This window comes from Sinocyclocheilus rhinocerous, unplaced genomic scaffold (genome assembly GCF_001515625.1).
Source record: "Sinocyclocheilus rhinocerous isolate Xijiao unplaced genomic scaffold, SAMN03320098_v1.1 scaffold1307, whole genome shotgun sequence".
Classification (NCBI taxonomy): Eukaryota; Metazoa; Chordata; class Actinopteri; order Cypriniformes; family Cyprinidae; genus Sinocyclocheilus; species Sinocyclocheilus rhinocerous.
The window spans coordinates 775,117-798,014 of NW_015631048.1; the positions used below are offsets into that span (position 1 = coordinate 775,117).

The 22,898-nt window shown below is 35.0% G+C and overlaps 3 protein-coding genes across 7 annotated transcripts in view; 1 reads left to right on the top strand and 2 right to left on the bottom strand.

The window, feature by feature from the left end:
• Window positions 1–271: 271 nt before the first annotated feature.
• Window positions 272–13,312, bottom strand: LOC107741172 (F-BAR and double SH3 domains protein 2-like). Its single transcript, XM_016553781.1, has 20 exons — window positions 13,194–13,312; window positions 12,656–12,753; window positions 12,494–12,539; window positions 10,418–10,494; window positions 10,188–10,332; window positions 9,973–10,106; window positions 9,735–9,789; window positions 9,054–9,182; window positions 8,610–8,732; window positions 7,729–7,824; window positions 6,101–6,217; window positions 5,133–5,231; window positions 4,735–4,887; window positions 4,525–4,647; window positions 4,357–4,440; window positions 2,574–2,766; window positions 2,235–2,452; window positions 1,958–2,108; window positions 727–785; window positions 272–645 (listed from the first exon to the last, which is right to left on the bottom strand). The coding sequence occupies exons 1-20, from the start codon at window positions 13,212–13,214 to the stop codon at window positions 562–564; spliced, it is 2,205 nt and encodes a 734-aa protein (XP_016409267.1). The 5' UTR covers window positions 13,215–13,312; the 3' UTR covers window positions 272–561.
• A 1,439-nt stretch (window positions 13,313–14,751) lies between these two features.
• plekhb1 (pleckstrin homology domain containing B1) lies at window positions 14,752–19,362 on the top strand. Of its 2 annotated transcripts, none has more exons than XM_016553755.1 (6): window positions 14,752–14,936; window positions 16,013–16,165; window positions 16,278–16,380; window positions 16,468–16,507; window positions 16,607–16,700; window positions 17,739–19,362. In XM_016553755.1, the coding sequence occupies exons 1-6, from the start codon at window positions 14,900–14,902 to the stop codon at window positions 17,873–17,875; spliced, it is 564 nt and encodes a 187-aa protein (XP_016409241.1). In that variant the 5' UTR covers window positions 14,752–14,899; the 3' UTR covers window positions 17,876–19,362. The 2 variants fall into 2 exon arrangements, with proteins under 2 accessions (XP_016409241.1, XP_016409242.1); XM_016553756.1 differs by having other exon boundaries at window positions 14,753–14,936; window positions 16,607–16,691.
• Window positions 19,363–19,456: 94 nt separating this feature from the next.
• The window catches only part of LOC107741150 (ras-related protein Rab-6A), a 9,041-nt gene continuing 5,599 nt past the window's right edge, over window positions 19,457–22,898 (bottom strand). For 2 of the 4 annotated variants that reach the window (XM_016553751.1, XM_016553753.1), the window contains 5 exons: window positions 22,715–22,820; window positions 21,814–21,925; window positions 20,945–21,038; window positions 20,602–20,668; window positions 19,457–20,440 (listed from right to left, as the gene is read on the bottom strand). In XM_016553751.1, coding sequence (XP_016409237.1) covers window positions 20,376–20,440; window positions 20,602–20,668; window positions 20,945–21,038; window positions 21,814–21,925; window positions 22,715–22,820 — 444 coding nt within the window. In that variant the 3' untranslated portion in view covers window positions 19,457–20,375. The remainder of the gene's footprint in view (window positions 20,441–20,601; window positions 20,669–20,944; window positions 21,039–21,813; window positions 21,926–22,714; window positions 22,821–22,898) is intronic. The other 2 variants (XM_016553752.1, XM_016553754.1) reach the window with 1 other exon arrangement.

Consider the following 22,898-nt stretch of genomic DNA (forward strand, 5'->3'; position numbering starts at 1 on the left):
TTTTTTTAAACTCTAAAACATGAAATGTGGAGTTATCTGCTTTTGTCAAAAAACGACTGTTGGAGTTATCTGCTTTTGCTATAAAACACACTTTTAATATGTAAAAAAAAAACATACTTTCAGTTAACTTTAATTTTGTAAATTACCTGTATTTGTTTAAGTTATTATTACTTAATCAAAACAACCCAATTGCAGTTTGATTGATATTACTTGGAATGCGCAATAAAAAAAACGTGATTTCTGAAAAAATAAAATAAAAATGGACTTATGGGTTTTTGCAAATGAACTCTTCATATAATCATACATACAAAGTCAACACTGAAATTGCCACTTTTCCCTTTAAAGTCTCTTTGTAGCTCTAGTAAAGCCTGCTTTTGCATGTCCATTCATTAACACATTTGGGCCTTGTCAAAAACAAACTAGAGGAGGAGGTCTGGAACATCTTAAGTACTCGTCAGCTTGTGCATCTCTATCTTCAAGAAGTTTCAGTACGTCCACCCTGCATCGGACCAAATTCACGCATGGCAACGTCAATTTGTAAGATGTGTCCCAAAGTGTCACTCAAACCAGTGTGATCTCCACCTCTTCTCTCTTCTGCACCTGGCCCTGCGCCTGCTGCTTGGGTGGAGGAGGAGCAGCTCTTACCTAAAGAAAGCAAAAACACCCATCAGAATTCACAGAAAAGCGCCCATCATTGGCATGCAGCTTTAGAAGTGCAGATCTCACAGGTCTCAGGCCCGACCCGCCCTCTCCTGGGGATCTGGGTGATGGGGTGTGGGTGTGACCTGTGGAGGAAAAACACAGATGAATGTGATTCTGACATCTGATAAATCTAATAATAGAACAAAAGCCTCAGTAATGTTGTTTTATCATTGAAACACTATTGTAATAATATTGAGATACTATTATTTTATTCATATTTTAAATTAGGTTTATATTTTCCATTTTAATTTTGTAATTTTTTTAAATGTTACATTTTGTGTTTTTTTTATAGTTTGTCTATGTCTATATAGTTTGTATACATTTTTACTTCAGTTTTAGTTTGTTATTTTACTACATCAAGTTAAACAATGCAAAATGAAAAACACTGCTTTAGCAACTAGCTTGAAATTAAATAATTATTTTATTTCAAGTAACAAACTTTGTGTGTTTTTAGGTTTAGTTAGCTGTAATAACCCTAGGCCTCAGTGTTGCAATTTCTAACTAAAACTAAAACCTTTTCAGTTACATAATTTCATAATCCTAATATTAAAAATGGTTTTCGTTACTTGAAATAAAGTTGAATATATATTTTAAAAAATCTATATTAAATGAAAGACTGAGAAAATGAGAAATTCTGCCTTGGGAACAAACTAAAAATATGTAAAAGTTGAAGTACTAAAATTACTAAAACTAAAACAGAAATTTTAAAAAATCCAGCTAAATATAAATATATTTTTAAAAATATTATTAAAATGATAAAAGCACCTAACAAAATTACTAAAACATTGAAAACTGAAAATATACAAATAAAAGCTGCGTCAAAATATTAACGAATACTAAAATAGTAATATTAAAATAACACTAGTAGGCCAAAATGTTAATTATATATACAGTGGGTACGGAAAGTATTCAGACCCCCTTAAATTTTTCACTCTTTGTTATATTGCAGCCATTTGCTAAAATCATTTAAGTTAATTTTTTTTCCTCATTAATGTACACACAGCACCCCATATTGACAGAAAAACACAGAATTGTTGACATCTTTGCAGATTTATTAAAAAAGAAAAACAGAAATTTTTAACTTTAGAAAAAATGTAGTTTATTTGTAGGTAGCTAAATTAATAAATGCACATAATGTGTCTTTTTATTATTCAACATTTTAAAGACAATCGGGTTGTGAAATTGAACATCACTAAAAATGTTACAGTGAGGTTTACTATCAAGCTTTAGGATTTGCTGTGGTGCTCTGTCTTACTGTGGCTCGAGATTTTGGGGGGTTCTGGGGTTTGACAGCCGTTTAAAGTGAGTGTGCTGGTCAAAGATGGCAGAGGGACGGATTCTGGACTGCTACAGGATGGAAACACAGTGGGTGGACAAGCTGCTTGATCCAAAACTGACAGAGACACCTGGTGGTAAGAAACAGCTATTACAAAACATATTTCAGCATTGAACATAGGCTTGCTGTAAACATGAACAAAAAAGCTTTTTCAGTGTGGCCAGTGTTTTCCGGTAGTACGTGTATAAACCTGTACGTTCATGCTCTTGTGTGCTCGTGCACTCTCCGGTCTGCATAGATCCTCCACTAATACTGCGGGAAAGACGCCCACTGCGCCGTTGAACTCGCCCTCCCAAAACCCATCATCTTCTTGGTTGTGTTTGCTGAGAATGCAAATAACGGCTCCCTCTGGGAAAGACAACTCGTCCTCTGTCTGAGCCTCATAGGCATACAGAGCCCTGGCCAGATTTACAGCTGTGCAAAAGAGTAAGAGGGCAGAAAATGTAGAGTTTTGTTAAATTATTTTAAGCATTCAGTACTATAATACTATAAACTAGCATTACTCCACTTATTATACTGTAACCAGTGGTCTCACCGCTGCCATGAGTGTTCAGGCTGCTCTGGGTGAGTGTCTCTATTTCTGGCTCTTGTTCTGCAGAAGTGCTGGAGGTGTGTGATTGGGCGTCCATGCTGGAGAAAGACTGGAGCATCGTCAGTAGAGAGCTGGAGGTCGGGAGCTGCAGGTATTTCTCCGGCACGTATCCCACCTGCCCTGCTCTGTTCCTAGCCTGAAAAACATACACTTGTCCAATAAATGGCAACATCGTAAGTGCCATGTAGTTCAGGGGTTTTCAACAGGATGTTATTGTGTCAGTAGAAAATTAGGCTGCGGTTCTCTCGGTTGGTTGTGCATCTTTTTCTTCCACACTTTTTCCTTCCACTCAACTTTCTGTTAACATGCTTGGATACAGCACTCTGTGAACAGCCAGCTTCTTTGGCAATGAATGTTTGTGGCTTACCCTCCTTGTGAAGGGTGTCAATGATTGTCTTCTGGACAACTGTCAGATCAGCAGTCTTCCCCATGATTGTGTAGCCTAGTGAACCAAACTGAGAGACCATTTTGAAGGCTCAGGAAACCTTTGCAGGTGTTTTGAGTTGATTAGCTGATTGGCATGTCACCATATTCTAATTTGTTGAGATAGTGAATTGGTGGATTTTTGTTAAATGTGAGCCAAAATCATCACAATTAAAAGAACCAAAGACTTAAATTACTTCAGTCTGTGTGCATTGAATTTATTTAATACACCAGTTTCACAATTTGAGTTGAATTACTGAAATAAATGAACTTTTCCACAACATTCTAATTTATTGAGATGCACCTGTATATAGTTTGTGAAAAATTGTAAAGTAAAAACATATAAATGCTACTTTAAAATAAGTAAATATTTTATAGATATTTCAAGAATGTTGTTTTTATTTAGCACATTAAAAAAAATTATTATTAACTTATAAATAAATGCTAATTATAATATAAATACTAATTATTTAAAATGACTTATATTAATAAATATATGTACACTACCATTTCAAAGTTTGTTCAAAAGGTACATTCAAAAGAAGTCTGTTAAGATTTTTATATCATACTTAATTTTTTTACATTAAACATCCACACTACTGTTCAAAAGTTTAAAGATTTTTATATGCATTTATGTAATAATTGATTAATTTGTAATTCATTTTAAATAGAATTTTAATTAATTCTTTCTTGTGCCCACCAAGGTTTCATTTATTTAAAATGTAACAAAAAAATACAGTAAAAACAGTAAAATTTGTTTTCAACATAACATGTTTTCTATTTTAAAGTATTTTAAAAAGTAATTTATTCCTGTGAAGTAAAGCTGAGTTTTCAGCATCATTACTCCAGTCTTCAGTGTCACATGATCCTTCAGAAATCTGCTGCTCAAGAAACATTTATTATGATCAATGTTGAAAACAGTTTTGCCACTTAATATTTTTGTGGAAACCATATTTTTTCAGGATTCTTTGATGAATAGAAAGAACAGCATTTGTTTGAAACAGAATCTTTTGTAATATAAATGCCCTTACTGTCTCCGTTGCATTTAATGCATCCTTGCTGAATAGAAGTATTAATTTCTATCAAAATAAAATCTTACTGACCCCAAACCTTTGAAAAGTAGTGTATGATAAAAAAATTGATTCCTCACACAGTACAAATGGATCTGTATACATTAAAATATATAATTAATAAATATATATATATATATGCCTTTATATTTTAAGGAATGAGTGAAGCAATAGGATCATAGGCATTTGAAAGTTTAAAAAGCCCTGACCAAGTTGAGAGGGTCTGCGTGTACCTTAACCCAGTCTTCCATGTCTCCATCATCAATAAGCTCCAGTATCTCCTGTTCCTGGATTGTGAGCTCATCAGGCTGGGATGCCTGTGGAAGTAAAGCACAGGAAATGACATTGCAAATGGATGAATAGACCAAAGAACATCAGGCTAGATCCCACTAGGTGTGCACCTGATAGGAGTACAGCACAGAGCAGGTGAGAGGGTAGTTCCTGTGAGTGCTGGAGGGGCTGGAGCTGCTGTCGTCCAGCGTCTCTGTGTCCTCATCATCTTCTCTGTCAAAATCTACAGAGTGCTTTAGACATTTAATGTAAAACACGATTAGAATGGGTTATAGGGTTTTGCGTGAATCTGGCTTTGACTGTAAGAGATTCAGACTTACAGAGAATGAAGCATCATGGGTATTGAGGGCCGCCCATCTCACGTTCTCCAGTTCCTCCATCACTTGGTTCATGGCACTCTTCAGCCAGACGTCTACAGCCACACCAACGTCTCTGAGGAGGTTCAGACGTGCCTCTGCCTTCAGTTTCACCGTCTACAGGAAGAGTGGACTCATCATCTACCAACTTCCTATTTTATTACACAATGTTTATGTATATCAACTATTCCAACATCATTTGATACAAGAAAGGGTACAATTTCAAACTTTACTGGACTGAATGTGCAGCTTTAGTTTACGGAGTAGTGACCAGCAGAGGGCGTGTGAGTTTTTCCCCGAGGTGATGGGCAACTTATGATGAACTAGACTGATGTACAAACACAAATAAACACACTCTTCACCTCTGATTTCCGAATGCATTCTCTTGCGTCGTCCATTTTCGCTTCCAACTCACTGTTATTCTGGTCCTGTAGATGTGACTCTTCATACTCCAAAAGAGTCTAAAAAAACATCAAACCAAACACAAATTTCATACTGTACATTATAATGTTGCGATGCCTAAATTCACTTGCAGCATTTGCAATGACTGATTTAGTTTTTTAATGTTTTATGTTTAATTTATTGACAAAACAGAATTTTTATTATTATTAGTTTACATTATTTTATTGAATGTTGTTGTTATTGTTGTGATAATTCACTAAAACTAAACAGGTTTTATATTTTTATTTTATTGAATTTAGTTGTTATTGTTTCAGTTTTATTTAGATAAATACATTTTATATTATAATTATTTTTATAATAGTTAGTTATTGTTTTATTTTTAATTTGAGACCAAACAGATTTTATATTATAGTAACACTTTGCAATATTAATGTATGAACTAAGAATGAGTAATATATTTTCGTAGCATTTATTAACCTTTGTTAATGTTAGTTCATAAAAATGCATTTGTTCATTGTTTGTTCATGTTCATGTTAGTGCATTAACTAATGTTAACAGATACAACTTTGAATTTAATTTTAAAATGTTTTAATTTTAATAATGTATTAATAAATGTATTAAAAATAACATGAACTAATTTAATAAATGTTGTTCATTTTTAGTTCATGTAAATTTTTACTTTTATTTATTATTTACATTTTTATTTTTTTATTATTATTTAATTTTAATTATTAACTATTAATTTTCATGAAAATAATCTTTGATTTGACATTTATTTTAATATTGCCCATTTATCAGTCACATTTTAATATTAGTACAACCCTAATATATAAATTAAAAATATCTAAATAAATGATGAAATATAACAATATTTTTCATATAAAAAATCAACATGCTAAGGCATTATATTGTTTCAGTGCCCCCTCACCCGCTGCGTAAGGATGATGTTTTTGTGTTCTCTGGCCACACGTGTGGCCCATTTCCGTGCTTCTTTATTCAGACTGTGTTCTTCAGCCGTGCCACTCTCCTTCAGCAGTTCCCTGACCTAAAGAGACCAAGAAAGAGAGAGTTGACTAATACACAACACAGACCCTTTTATCTGAATGTGAAACCTTGATAGCTTCTCAGTGCCCATGTGTACACAAAAGTCCCAGCATAACTTGGAACAACATCAATCTCCCGAAATGAAATCTTTGCACTCTTAAAATATTATTCAGTCTGTGGTGAACAGGAGTTGTTCTGTAAAGTAGCATCTCGAAGGATCATTCTTCAAGAGCTTACGCTACCTAATCATTTAGTCTGTCAATATTTACAGACAATTACAACAACTCCTTGACGAAATGGTTTTAGCATAATACAAGAAAAAACACAAACCATCAGTCTCGTCTGGGAGTGAGAAAAAATCATACAGATACTGATGATTATACAATTTCTAATAATATACAATATTTGTTTTTTAAAAGCTTTATATATTTTGGGACGGGGGAATGGGAGGTGTTCATGAGGGGTGCAAGAGGTGGGGCAGGTTCACTTCTCAATGCCCTCTTTTCACAGGCCGTGTTGCTTCCTGCCCTGCACTGACGCCCAGTTTTCTCTGGTCTTTTCGCCCCACCAGCGCTGAGGGCTGCATCTCTAATGTTTTCTTTAGGAACAGACTAATGCTTGTTTGACTAGCAAACAAAAAGAGGGTTAGCGAACAAACGGGCCACTATGCTGGTGTGGTGAGGGGTGAGATGACTTGTGGGCAGCAGGGGGCGCTATTGCAACAGTTGCACAGTCATGGAAGAACACATTCGGCCTTCATTACAGCACTTTTCCTCTTTGTCAGACTGATTAATGAACAAATAAGAATATTAAAATAATGTTTTAAATGACATTTAAAGTGAAAGAGAAGTTTTTGGATAAGATATGTGGTGAACCTTCATTTAAAACATTGAATCCACAATAAATGTAAAATCTTTTTGAATGATTATTATATGCTGTAAAAGTATTGTTCATTGTTAATTCATGTTAACTAATGTTAACAAATGAAAACTTATTGTCAGATGTTACGGATGTTAGTATCATTATTTTTATTATTTTATTGAATTTAGTTCAAATTTATTTAAACAACAGATTTTAGACTGGATAACAGAATAATTAATTTCATTAAATTCTTAATTTTAATAAAATGATCTTACATTTTGTATTAATTTATTGATTTTAATAAAATAATTATTATTTTATTTATTTTAATATCAGCCATTAAGACTAAATAGATTTTGCATTAAAAAATAGAATAATTAATTTTCATTCAATTTTAGTAATTTCAATCAAATAATCTTAAATTACTTTATATTTATTGTTATATCATCCGTTATATATTTATTATAATATCATCCATTTATTTATTACTGGTGCAACCCTAATATATAAATAAAAAATAAATACATGTATAAATAAATTGTACAAAAATTTATAATATCACAAATATGTCCAGTAAAAGGAGAAAAGGAGTTTTGCATCTCTGTTGTTTGTGCGATTTTGTAGTACATTCCTGAGTAGGAGGCAACATACCGAATCATTTTCACAGGGCTGATACTGAAAGGGGGCAGCTTTCTGAAACAGTGGGTTGTCCTGAATGAATATCTGTTGGTGAATATCCTGAGTCACCTACAGACACACACATACAAACACACAAGGACAATTACATTTATGTAAACTACTTGACTAATGTCAAGATCTCACATTAACAATAGCACAGCTAACATAATCTTTCCCTTGGAGGAATGAGAGACCACCAGAACAGGTAATTCATGAATTGTGTGTGTGTGTGTGTGTGTGTGTGTATGTGTGTTGTAACCTGATGCTGGACTAGAGACATTAAACCGGAGTCCCACAAACTGAATGGAAACACTGTGAGAATCATCAAATTACAACAACACAGGACTACAAACAGACCTAATGGCAGGCTGAAGGCTGTCACTACTGAAAATCAGTCGATTTCTCTTCAAATGTACACATAATATTAACTAACAGTCATTTTATATTTCTAATTTCAACATTTTTATGTTTTACCCAGTTACTGCAGACTTGAAACATCAATATATCTTAAAGGGGTGGTTGATTGCGATTTCACTTTTTTAACGTTAGATAGTGTGTAATGTTGCTGTTTGAGCATAAACAATATCTGCAAAGTTACGAAGTTGAAAGTTCAATGCAAACGGAGATATAAAACCTGTCTGCTCTAACATGGAGTAAAGATCTCATTCCTAAACCACTGCAAACTCTCTAAAGCAGGTACATTTCTCTCTTTAAGGTCAGTATTAACTGCTTGAGCTGGGATTTGATCCAATAACCCTCTAGTGGCAGATCATATTACCTGCTCTACATTCGGCCACTGTGGTTCATGTGTGTTTTTCCATAGCAGTGTATACTCAAGTGAGTGTGTAACTCACCCCACTGGACGTATCCAGCAGGCACTGAAAAGTGTCTTGAATGCTCTGAGATGTCTCAAGCTCCGTCTGACACAGTGAAATCAGAAAACTCTGTACGTGATCGTAGAAACTGCCATCTAGAACCTGGACTCAGAAACAAGGAATAGTATTTTTATTTTCAATTGGATTTTTGTTTGTGATGGAAGTGATTATAAATAATATATATATACTGTAGGTATATATAATCATGTGTATTCCTGTGATGCAAAGCTGTATTTTCAGCATCAATACTCCAGTGTTTAGTGTCACATGATTTTTCAGAAATCATTCTAATATGCTGATCTGATGCCCAATAAACATTTCTTATTTTTATCAATGAAAACATTGAAAAATGTTGAAAACAGTTGTGCATTGAAAATAAATTTAAATTAAAAAATGAATAAGCTGAGCAACATTTGGCCTCACCCTTATGCAGCTGATCAGATCTGTCTCATAATAGCGGTCCTGATGAGCGTTAGTGGTTGACAGTGTGAGCAGGTAATCATTCCTTGCTTGTGTGGCTTTTAGCTTCCATTCGTTCTTCTTGGTTTTCAGCTGAAATCAACAGAAAATGTGCACTTGTCACAATGATTAGCAAGCAAATTTTACTACATGAAGATGGCAAAACATCATTCACTGTAGTTAAATAATGTCCTAATTAAATGGATCATTTCCTATAAAATTTATTTTATTTTATGTTATTTGCTTATATGTTTGTAATTTATGTATGTAACAGTTTTTTATTATTTAAATGTATTTTTGTCATCATTTTTAAATAACAATTTTCCACTTTTCTTTCTCACCCCCTTTTTTAATAAAAAAATAATATATTATTTGATATTATGTCCAATAATGAATTTTGTCAAAGTAAATAAAAATAAAAACATTTTTAATGCTATAATTGAATCGCATCATTTTAATGTACCATGTAGTAAATGCCATTTTGGATAACATTTATTAGTGTTATTAAATAATTAGTTTTATTTAAAGTTTAACTCTGGGTGAGTGTTACATGGTAATCTAAACATAAAAAATAGGAGAAATGAGCATGCACTTTAAAATATCAACAAATGAACCAATATGGTACTGATATACTGTGCGTTGTACCTTCACACTTGCCCTCTTCAAACTGGAGCGTGACTGAAACAGACTGAGCTTTGACCTTGTATTGTACAAGTAAAGAGGAATAATATAAAAATACAGGAGAAAAAGAAACAAGAGTAAGGAAAAACAGCAAAAAAATTATGAATCTTCATTTAAAACTGAAAAACATGATAACCCTCTGCCCTGTTCTTGTGCACAGCTGATGTCACTTCCTTCACATGTAACAGGTCAGCAAACGTACTTGGCCTCCATATCAGCTTTCTCTCTCACAGTCTGCGCTGTTTGTTCCGCCTCCTGGTAGGTCTTCCTGCTCTTCTCCAGGTCTCTGATCGTGCCCTGCAGATCGGCCTGAGCTCTTGCCAGCTGTTCGCAGCACTGAGAGAGGACAGATGAATAAACATGTTCGTGAATGGCCGCTGTTACGCTTTAGTGCAGAGTATCTGTTGATGCATTTACCCTCTTCAGTTGAAGGTCTTTCTGCACTCTGAACGTCTTCACAGGATCTGAGATCTGGCTCCTGTAGTTCTCACATCCGTTGATACGAGACTGGCTCACTTTCATCACACCCTCCAAGTAGGATCTCCATACAGCCCAAACATTTCTGTACACATACACACAAACATCTCTGAAAATTGAAAATCAATCATATATGCTCTTTTCTTTGCTCTTTTCATCCCTCCTATTACCTGGAGTCTCTCTGCTCCTCTGATGGGGCTCCAGACCACTCTCGCTTCAAGTACTGTGATGCAAGCTTCTGCAGAGCCTACAAAGTCCAGCCACATTCATTTATATAGCACTTCATACAATACAGATGGTCTTCTGGCCAAAATAACAGTCTATAATCCATAATAAAGCTTCTTCCAGTGAAAAGGTTCGTCCCTTCTTGTCCTCTCACATCAAAATCATCTGTTTAGAAATGTTTTTGCTTGTGAATGGAGCTTGATCTGTGCATATTTCTCTCCTGATTCAGACAAGATGACTTTTTCACTGGAGAAAGCAATATTATGGATAGAGGACTCGTATTTTAGTTGGAAGCGATGGTTCGAAAACGTCTTGTTGATGGATTTTTACTTCACAATACGTTAATTGATTGAATGGAGTGGTGTGGATTACTTGTGGATTATTGTGATGTTTTTATCAGCTGTTTGGCCTCTCATTCTGACGGCACCCATTCACTGCAGAGGATCCATTGGTGAGCATGGGATGTAATGCTAAATTTTTCCAAATCTGTTCTGATGAAGAAACAAACTCATCTACATCTTGGATGGCCTGAGGATGAGTACATTTTCCTATTCCTTCAATATAATGTTATTAAACATTTATGAAAGTTTAGATTTAGAGCTTCCGAGCAGCATTTTAAAAATTCCACTTCAATCGTCGCCACAAAAAATAAAACAGATGCCTTAGAGAAATTTCTCCTTTTATCCCATCACTCCAGATCAGTGCAAATGTGGAAAACATGGAGGACAACTTTCAGTCTGTAAAAGCGAAACCCACATGGGTATTTCTGCCTGTCTGCTTGACACTTAAATGCCAGACAGCAGTACAAACTGCGCCAACGTGTAGATTTACAAGTGAGTAAGCAACTGGCTGCCTTTGAAACAAAAGAAAGGAGAAAATAACACTCACTTTCCATCTTCAAGTCAAGTAAATGTCACTGTATTGGACTGATCTCCAAAAATCACAAACAATTTGGTAAAATGTCAGAGCAAAAAAAAAAAAAAAACTTAAACCAGAAACTGAAAAATAACCAAGCTAGTACAAAGTTCCTTTCATTACTTCACCACTACTCTCTTAAATGTAAAGGCTCTTTATTGGCATTGATAGTTCCAAGATGAACCTTTAACATCCATGGAACCTTTCCATTCCACAAAAGGTTCCTTATAATGTAAATTGATTCTTTAGAATTTTAAAATGTTTTTCATACTAAGAAAAAATGGTTCTTTTAAGAACTGTTCAATGGAAGGTTCTTGGAAGGCAACCAAAACTGGTTCTTCAATGGGACTGCTGTGAAAAACGTCTTTGGGAACCTTTATTTTTTTAAAGGTGTACAGATGATAATTCCAGCAAAGTTTCAACAAACTGAAATAACTTATCCGTAACAAGTTCCACAAAGTACAAAGAGTGAGTAGCATCCCCCAAAACAGAGAGGATTTGCTTTCTGTCCCTCAGACTACAATCTGGCACTGTCAACCCAGTGCTAAAAGCTGCCAGCTCTGAAGAGTCGACTCAGGAAGAGACCTTGAAGAAGAGAGAGATTCCTGTTTTCATGAGCCAATCAGCATGCAGCAGCCCTGCAGGTGCACAAGCTTCAGATCCAACAGAAAAGAACCTCTCACTCACACACATACTGAGAGTCATTCAGACAGCTGGGCTCTCTGAATTTGAAAATGTCTGTCCCATAATTTATATCATGTGGCTCTTCTTAGCAACACATTTGAAAGAGACAAGAAAGCAGATTCGAACCAGAACGCAACTGGTAAAAATTCATGAAACCAACCATCTGCAGGTCATTAAAGGGGTCATATGATGCAATTTCATTTTTTCCTTTCAGTTTTTTCCACTGAGTCACTAAATCTACCTCTCTACAAAAACAAACTAATTCACACATAAAATGTCAGTGATCAGTAGAAAGACGCATCTGTTCATCATTAATAAATTTTTCATTATTCTGAACAGAAAATCTTTAAAAGATTTGTATAAAATCAGAACAAAAATCAACTTATGAACTCATACAATTGAATATAATGGCCACAACTCACCTGTGAGTAATCTTTCTCTATTAGTGCTTTCTTCTGGCTGTATGTCCTGAGGATTAAACACACACACAGTCAAGCAGTTCAGCACTAATATACCGACAAGACAGACAGAAAATAGCCTGATAGGTATTTTAAAAGCAATGTAAAATGTGAATCAAACTCGACCTCAGATCCTCTAGGAAGTCCAAGTCTGTCTGGTGTTTGAGCTGGAGTCTGTTCAGCTGCTCTGTGTGAGTGTGTTTCACCTCTTGTGTGACTTTTACCTGCAACACACACAATGACAACCTCTGGAGAACCAACTCTGACCCAGATCACACCAGCCTGAAAGAGAAACCCGTGTCTGGCATACTGGAGTCAATGGAGACAGGGCAGATACTGGACTCAACGTAAACATAATGTAACATGTATAATGTACGTTTTATGTGAACATTTACACACGTTACATAATATATATTTTACTAGTATTTTAAGATGTTGCAATTATCCAAATTAATAGATAATTAACTGACAATAAAATGATGGTAAGGATGGTTAGACAGCTAGACAACATCTATCTATCTATCTATCTATCTATCTATCTATCATCATCAGTTTGTTTTAGTCAAACAAACAAGGAGACAAGAAAGCAAGCAAACAAACAAATAGCCTATACGGACATGACAACAAAACATCGCAAAAAGTACGAAGAAGCAGGTCAACTCACCTTTCTTGGAGGAGGCTGCATGTCTGGATCTGGATATATAGGAAAAACTCTCAGAAATGTACCCCGCAAAACCCAAACACATCTGCGAGACGGAGATACGCAGTGCAGAATAATCTGTGTAGATGGAAAAAAGGAAAGGAAAACACTGAAATACTTCCAGACCCCTCCGTTGAGCCGCTCACGCAAAAACTCCGCTGAGAAGTGAAGCGAGAACTTTAGTCAGGGGAGCAGAATTCGGAAGAACAGCGCCCTCCAAGTGACCAAATAATAATATATGTTTTGAAGGCAAATATGACAATTCACAATTGTAATGTATGTTTATGTGTGTGTATGTGATACGTTTCCGTTAGAATATGAAGCTAAATATGTACAGACTAGCGTGCAGTAGCCTATTTAAGTGTGTAAATTTAGACAAAGATGAATGAGAAAAATCTCATTCGCAACTCTCCAGTTATTTCTATAGTCTTTGCTCTTACTCTGCCGCTCTCATTCTATATATAATTGCAGTGATGATAATAAACATTTTATCAATTGTCAATTAAATTTATTATACATTTATTATCATAAAATACTCACAAAAAGGCCCTGCATGTTGGTGAGATGAGGCCATCTAGTGGTGGGCGTATGTAAAAAATAAAGTGGGACACTCGCCAAATCAAACTGAACAAAGTTCAATATCATAAATGATAATAATTATTTTTTTTAAGTAATAATAATAATTAGCAGTAGTAGAAGTATTGCATTTGGTTATGTATTTATGATATCAATATTAATAATTGTTGTTGATCATTATTTATACTATACGTTTTATGGTCATGCATTGCAATAAAAAGATTTCTAAAAGTACACTGGTACTAAATGTGTTACAAGCTGTTCAAACTGTTTGTGAAAAGGTTGACACGTTTAAAAACAGTGAAAACCAGTAAAATTCACATACCTGGGAAATATTTCAGATCAAGGGTAATTCCTGATTTAGAAAAATTGCAGTGCCATGCAGTGATGACGAAGTTTCTAATTACAGGTTTCACAGCTTCTGTGATAAATTTGTTTATAGGTCATTGATGGTTTAAAAAAATATAATTGGCTTGATATGACTACTTCAATTATTCAATGTTTGCTAAATTTAGCCAAAGGTGTGCATTTGAACATGATGTGCTGTGCCTGTCCACAGAGTTACAAAATCATTCAGAACCTCTTTGTTAGGGCATCTCCAGAAAATAAATAAGTTCATAAAAACAATACTTTTAATTCAAATAAAAAAAATGCAAAAGGTGTATAATGTAAGTCTGTTTACCCAGAAAGTGTGATTTAGATGAGGGGGCTTCATTATGCATATATGGCATTCAATCTGAGCAAGGAGACTGTTAACAGGAGAAACTGTTAAGACTTAATATACAATAATACAAAATAACATGAAGTAGAAATTGAGAAATACAGGAAAGGAAGAGAATATTCCACGTACAACCAGTACACACGGTGCCGTAATCTGAGATTACTGGTCAAGCGAAGCTTCACTTTGGCCCGTTTAAAGGATTAGAGGAAGAGTCATTAAACTATTCCAGCACTACAAAACCCCCTCCGACTGCTGAGACGTCTTACAGTCACTGTCATCACTCACAAACAAAACTCAGCCGGCATATCAAACAAGCACCACACAACATTAGGAGTACAGTTGTTATTCCAGTGGCAGTTGACTGATCAGGCCCATGGCTCTGCTCAAATCTGGCTGGCTCTGGAGGCAGAGTAAGTATACGATTCTTCATTTATATGCTTATATAAAGAGTTTCCCAGTCTTCTCAAGGTACCTCTGAAAAATAGAAGTAGTTGAAGTTGCAACAGAAGATTGAGGAAGAATTTGTATGTATATTAAAATAAATAGATAAAATACTATATATTATGTATTATTATTATTACAAAGACTTTTCCAGAAGGTTTGTTATGAAACTCAGGGCCTGACACTGTTTGCAGTAATCCTCTTACGGTCAGTGTTACAGTAGCCTACAGTACAGTAGCTTTTAGTTATGGACTCCAGGTTGTTTTATGCTCACCTAAAGAGACTCCAAACAACACATTCATTTTAAAAATGAGAAATCGATGCCGATGGGATTACATTGAAAAAAAAAACAATTTGAACATTAAATCCTCTCCACAAAATAACTCCATGCCTTGCAAATAAGGTGGTTGTTCGATTTTTGAACGTTTGGAACAGAATTCCGAATCAGTGGAGTCGACTCCAGGAGACGATTCCTAGCTAATTTTCTCCATTCTTAAAATAAACAGTGGAATATTATTATTGATAGGATAAATAACAACTGTGACCAATAAATATAGGTCTATTCTTCGTTAGCGCACAGCCTAGTGTCTTCGGGATGTCTGAGTTGACAATGCTGCTAACTGTGGTGGAAGCCGCATACCTCTGAAAGGAATAAACTACGACTAATAAACTAATAAACGACTGGTATTGAACGGATATGCTGATTGAGTGATTCAGTGTTTCATTCCTAATTCTCGTAATATGCTGTTTCACCTCAATGCTGTAGCATACAGAAAGATTGTAGCTAGTTTTGAATAAGTCAATGAACGAATCTGAACGTAATCAAAAGATTCTGTTCATTGGGATTCGAATCCCGACTCGTGGACCTTTCCAGACCCCACCCCTATCGTAATAAAGGCAAAAAACGCCAAAATGAATCTTTAAAAAAAGTCTATGGAAATGGAGAAAGATAATAATAATAATAATAATAATAATAATGAATAATAATATAATGAATACTTATTAATACGATTTTTATTATTATTTTATTCTTTTTTATTCACAGCTTCAGTCCTCAAACGCTGGAAGCTGAACTGGTGTGACCTGTGGATAGATGGGAGCTTTGTTTTTTACAAAACTGAATCCAGAAGAGACTACGAGGCCAAAGTGAATCTGAAGGCCACCTGTGTGAATGTGAAATCTGGACTGGAGTGTCCAAGTAGGAATGAACTTTTTCAACCTTTCAATTTTATTTGGTCATGTAGAAAGTGCATGTGCATGGTATGAAAATACTTGAACACTGTTTTAACAGATAGTGTCTTTGTGAGCAGATGTATGTCCACCTGAGAGTCACCCCCGAGAGAATCTGCTGGTTGTTTTCCTGAGGGATGGTAACATGCTGATCCTGTGTGCCAACAGTGAAGATGAGGCACTGTAAGTCTTGACCTTTGACATTTTACTTAACATATGAAGCCTCACTCACTTTCCTCTCAAATTTATTTCCCTTCTGTCACTTTTCAGGGCCTGGAAACTCACACTCATGGAGGCAAAAATAAATCCTGTGAGTGTTTTCCTTGGCATGCAGAATGGTTTTCTCTGTTTATTAATTTGTAATTTATTTAATATTTTACTCAATTTACATTTCTTTTCACTCTCATAGGTTCTCACATACAATCCGTATGACGATACATACCAGACCATTCCAATTAACAGTCATAATGCGGTTTACATCATGCCAAGTACAGGTAGTGGAGGTAATTATACAAACACATCATTCATTCTGTAGAAAGCACAAAGAAAGGGAACACATTTTACAGCTACTAAAAAAAAGAAAATTAAAGGAATAGTTCACCTAAAATTTTTAATTTCCTGAAAACGTACTTACCCTCATACAATATGTAGATGAGTTTGTTTCTTCATCAAAACAGACTTGAAGAAATGTAGCATTATATCACTTGATCACCAATGGATCCTTTGAAGTGAATGGATCCAATGACAGTCCACTCCAAACAGCTGATAAAAACATCACAATAATCCACACAGCTCCAGTCACCAGAAGTGAAAAGCCACATGTTTGTAAGAAACAAATCTATCATTAAGATTAACATAACTTCAAACCGTTGCTTCCGTCTAAATGTGTCCTCTCTCCGTAAGTTTGCTTTCTCCAGTGAAAAAGTCATCTTGTCTGAATCAGAAGAGAAATATGCACAAAATGTTAATTGATGGACAGGCGTCATGTGGAGTACTCGTGGATTAATGTGATGTTCTTATCAGTTTGGACTCATTCTGACGGCACCCATTCACTGCAGAGGATCCATTGGTAAGCAAGTAACGCAATGCTAAACAGAATTTTCATTTTTGGGTGAACTATCCCTTTAATTGATGGACAGGCGTCATGTGGATTACTTGTGGATTAATGTGATGTTCTTATCAGTTTGGACTCATTCTGACGGCACCCATTCACTGCAGAGGATCCATTGGTAAGCAAGTAACGCAATGCTAAATTTCTCAAAATCTGATCAGATGAAGAAACAAACTCATTTACATCTTGGATGTCCTGAGGGTGAGTAAATTGTCAGCAAATTTTCAGTTTTGGGTGAACTATTGTTTTAAGAAATTGTGTTGAAATGTAAATATTTCATTTTAAATGTAACAATTTATTGCCGCTTTGAAATTCAATTGTAACTGCTTGATTTTCAGTGGTCTTATTGGTTCCCTCTGTAGAATCTTTTCATAAACAAAGCAACATTTAACCAGGGATGTACCTCTAATCCTGATGTGCTTCTCTGCAGGGACTCAGCATGTCTGGGTACACAGAGACTCTTATGATGGCAGTTTCAGAGAGCAGATTGCGTTGGGCCTCCTGGCTGGAATGGCTGCAGGTGCAGCGATGTGTTCACTTCTATGGATGCCCTTCTGGTTCTGCTGAGGACCGGTCAGATAGCAGGATGCTCACTGGAAAGAGTGAGAGAACAGACTGCAAGAGCCATCCATAAACCTCAGCCATAGCAAATGATCTTGTTCCTGCATATAAATATGTAAATATGAGAAGAGCTGCAGTTGATTTAAACTCATGAAGTGGTCAATCAGTGTGCAAAGGAGGGATTCTTTTTTCATTGTTTACGGTCTAAAGAAAACTCAAATTTATCAGGACAGGATTTAGCAACAGATTTTTCTGTAGAATATCAATATACAGTATATATAAAACTGCATAATTCTGCACACAGCTAAATAATGATTGCTTTTTCTTGCTGCTATGATTCTGCTCTGTGTATAATGTACATGTAAAGCTTTGCAAACAAGTTCAGGATTTTGTCGATTATCATGTTATTTTTCTCAGACACAAGTTCTCCTATCATTATTTATAAATAGCTCACTAAACACTAAAGTCCTGAATTTATTATTTTCCATTGCATGAGGTCTGGGAGTGATCATCAGACCACTGAATGCTCTTCAAATATGAGGATCTTGAAAAATCTTCTTCCAAGAGAATATGACGCTGAAGTAGCAAACAAAAGCTGAATATATTGATCAAGCCTTTGAAATATCTCAATAATAAAGGCAGGATTATGAAATAGTTCTCATGACTGACCAGTAGAGGCAGGCAGAGCAGCATTTGCATTTGGCCTGTTTATGCACTACTATGCTACCTTGCAAGTATAGTTATTATAAACTTTATATTGGTGTACAACACTTAGGTTAAAATAAAATGCTGATATTACATATAATCATATAAGATGGCATTTCATTTTTTCGTGTTTACAATCAAAACTACTAATGTCCTGATTAACAAAGTTATACATTATCCATAAAAACAAAAAAAAAAACACTGTTGCTAAATACAAGATTTTATTAGGGACATATCAAGACGCTGATCAATTTTAGCAGTGCAAATAATGAGCATTGGTGTCAAGCAGTGTCGCCAGATGAAACTGGTTAAAATCCATTTGAAATGTATGAGACCGTTTCAAAAAAACAACCAAACAAAATACACAAAATGCACTATCTTAAAAACGTTTAGATCAGTCTGGGGACAAACTCATCACTGTACATTTAACAAAAAACAAACGTGGCAGGTGCTTTGGGCCAGAATGCCTAAACGTCTCAGTCTACAAATTATGAAAAATCAAACAAAACAAAGACATTACAAATAAATATTAGGGTTTATGGTTGATTCAACAAATCAAAACAAACCATTTCTAGTGTGTCATTATTACAATAAATCAAACTTTACAATGCTAATAAAAAATAAAAAAAAAACAGTGGAAGCCCAATAAAACAAACCATCAAAGGCAACGTCTGCATATTATCTGTTAAACTGGATCTGATACTTCCCTTAATATACATAATATTTCTTTGCAATAACTGTATTTCTCTTTGACTAAGCTATTGGCTTTCTAATGCTCAAAATAAGAAATGGCATCTAAGGAGGAAAAAAAAAAGACGCAATGCTTGAGTCAACCGAGCTAAAAGCAGCACTTGTTCCTCCCAAATTCAAAAAACATTTGTTTTTGATTCAACAAATCAAAACAAACCATTTCTAGTGTCATTATTACAATAAATCAAACTTTACAATGCTAATAAAAAATTAAAAAAAAACAGTGGAAGCCCAATAAAACAAACCATCAAAGGCAACGTCTGCATATTATCTGTTAAACTGGATCTGATACTTCCCTTAATATACATAATATTTCTTTACAATAACTGCATTTCTCTTTCTTTGACTAAGCTATTGGCTTTCTAATGCTCAAAATAAGAAATGGCATCTAAGGAGGAAAAAAAAAAGACGCAATGCTTGAGAGTCAACCGAGCTAAAAGCAGCACTTGTTCCTCCCAAATTCAAAAAACATTTGTTTTTACACTTTCCTTTCTTCCTTATGAAGAAGAGACATTAGCAACGTCACAGATGTAACGTCTCGTAGCCACATATGATGAAATCTAGACTTGAATATTTCCAAAAACACTCGCAAACATTTCGTCCATCTCTGCACCGTGAATCTGGAACGATGTTTAGCAAGTCCTCGCGTATTCAAATCTGGATATCCTTCTCACATCAGTTCTGTAATTTCATTTATTTATATCGTTTTGTTCCTATTTCACGTCATTATTACAGTAATATAAGTATTATTTCACATAAAACGGAACATGGACAAAAACAACACTTTATAAAGTGTTTTGAGAGTGAAAAACAAAAACACCAAAAAAGGTGTACGATTAACGGAAACAATAGAAAAGCAACAGCACACACATCTACATTGTGCTTTCGAATTTAAAGTCATCGGAGTGGGTCAGCGGGAACGAGGGTGACGGGCAAGTAGTGTTCTACTCCCTCCAGGTGGGCGGAGCTTCTGCGGAATATCCAGAGAGATGCTGTGAGTGCGACTAAGAGTGACAATAAGAGACACGGCACAGAAATGTAGACTGAATCCTCAGCATGAACAGCCGCCTTCGCTGACCGGCTGCTCTGGTGGCTTTTCCAATTTTATGTCGATCACTGAAGGAAAAAAGAATTAAGGAAAAACACGATGTTTTGTAGTCTGTTTACACTTCAACACATACAGATGGACAATCAAGTACTAAAACAAGCAATTGCAAGTGTGAAAAGCCCAATTATATATGTAAATGTATGCATATATTTGTATTTGTGTAGGATACTGTCCTCTCTGCTCTTGTCTTGTGTGCTCTCCATACCAGGAAGAGCTGCTGCTACACGCCGGAAAAGCTAGACGACACAAACACAAGGCCTGTTATTAAACTCTCGCACCAGGATCAGAAAAAAACAAGCAGTGTGTGGGTGTATTTGAGATGGTTTGCATTCAGAAAAGTTGAATATTTAATCATCTGGACTCTTCTGAAGACATTGATATGAGAGAAATGTACAGTAATGCTGTTTTTGAATAAAAACAATTTTTAATAAATCATTTAAGGCAGAGTGTGTCAAATTGTCAAAGCACATATTTCTACTGTTGATTCAAGTGAAATCTCAAGTCTCACTCACCTGTTTGACATTGTATCCGGCTTTAGCGCTAGTCTCAATAAACATTACATTCAGTTCTTTGGCTTTCCTCTCCCCTTCCTCAATAGAAACTTGCCTGAAATTATCCCCAAAAAACATGTAATTAATATTTCCCTACTGCTGATATTTTGCTATTTTGAGCAGATTAAGAGAGTATTAGTATTACTTTGGGTCATTTAAAAAAAAAAGAAGAAGGTGTTTTTGTCATTAGATACATTACTTTAGTACATTTTATGTAAATATTATATAAAATACAATTTAATTGCAGCAATTGTGCATACACATTATCTTAACCAAAGGTTTGGGGTCTGTAAGATTTTGTGTTTTTGAAAGAAGTCTATTATTCTCAACAATGCTACATTTATTTGATCAAAAATAAGAGTAAAAACAGTAATATTGTGAAATATGATTACAATTTAAATCGCTGTTTTCCATATTGATATATTTCAAAATGTAATTAATTCCTGCGACAGCAAAGCTGAATTTTCAGCATAATTTCTCAAGTCTTCAGTGTCACATGATCCTTCAGAAATCATTCTAATATGCTGAATTGCTGCTCAAGAAACATTTATTATTATCAATGTTGAAAACAGCATTTTTGCAGAAACCATGATGCATTTGTTTTGGATTCTCTGATGAATAAATTCAAAGGAATGTAATTTATTTGAAATAGAAATCTTTTGTAACATTCTAAATGTCTTTACTGAAACTTCTGATCAATTTAATGCACCCTTGCTGAATAAAAGTACTAATTTGAAAAAATAAATATAATATATACTGGTTGAACACCATTTAATAGCAGTGTAACAAACCATGGCATATTGTTTGTAAACGCAACTATTTAAACATACCTTTTATCTGCAAGGTCTGTTTTGTTTCCCACCAGCATGATTATGACATCACTTCCCCTTTCCGTTCTGACATCATCGATCCATTTGGTGGTCTGCTGGAACGAGTTGACATCTGTCGGGGGTATTTCAGAAACACTGGGTTAATATCATCAGGGGGAATCCCAGGATCATAACCAGGGAGACAACTCACAGACAGAAAAAAAAAACACAGGGATAAAATAAGAGGAAAGAAAGGAGGAAGTTCTAAAGCTGGAATTGTCTCTGTGCTCATGAATCTGTCACAGGAACTTGGTCTGCAGAAAGAGTTAATCTGAAAAAGACAAATCATCTCTCATCTACATCAACTAGATTTCATCAGTCTGTAAAATGGTGAATGAATGCATATTCTTTTTTATAAATAATTATGAACAAAAACTTAAGAAAACCACATTTAACAAAACATTTTTAGCAAATATAAAAATGCATTGCTAAAAATAATGGTTTAAAAAAAAAAAAAACAATGGATAGACTAGTGAAAATGTTAGTAGGAACTTACTTTTGAGTGCTGAGGGTGTAGAATTAACTTCTGACCACAGCTGCCAAAAATGTACTATCTATTCTTTTTAGAAAAATATATAATTTCTGTCTTTATGAAAATGGTATTACATAGCTGCTTTTTATTGTTTTATTAGCAGCTACAAGTGACACACAGATCTGTTAACCTTTAAATGTAAACATATACAAAAAGATGTGTTCTTTTTAACACTGAATTGCAATTGCAAAACAAAAAGTCATAAAAAGAAGACAAAGAGAATGAAATCACATAAAAACAAATGATGTGTAAGAGAAAAAGAGAGAGTGCGTTGAGATGACAGAAAGCTTTCCTCTTCCTTAAGTTCTCCGGCCGAGGATCCACACTCACTTGTGATGTCATAGACTACCACGGCAACCGTAGAGTCCCGGATATAGCTGGGAATCAGACTGCGGAAGCGCTCCTGTCCTGCTGTGTCCCAAAGCTGCAGCCGCACCTGGCCAAATATTTTAGCACCAGAGATCCAGCAGAGAGAGAGAGAGAGAGAGAGAGAGAGAGAGAGAGAGAGAGTGGG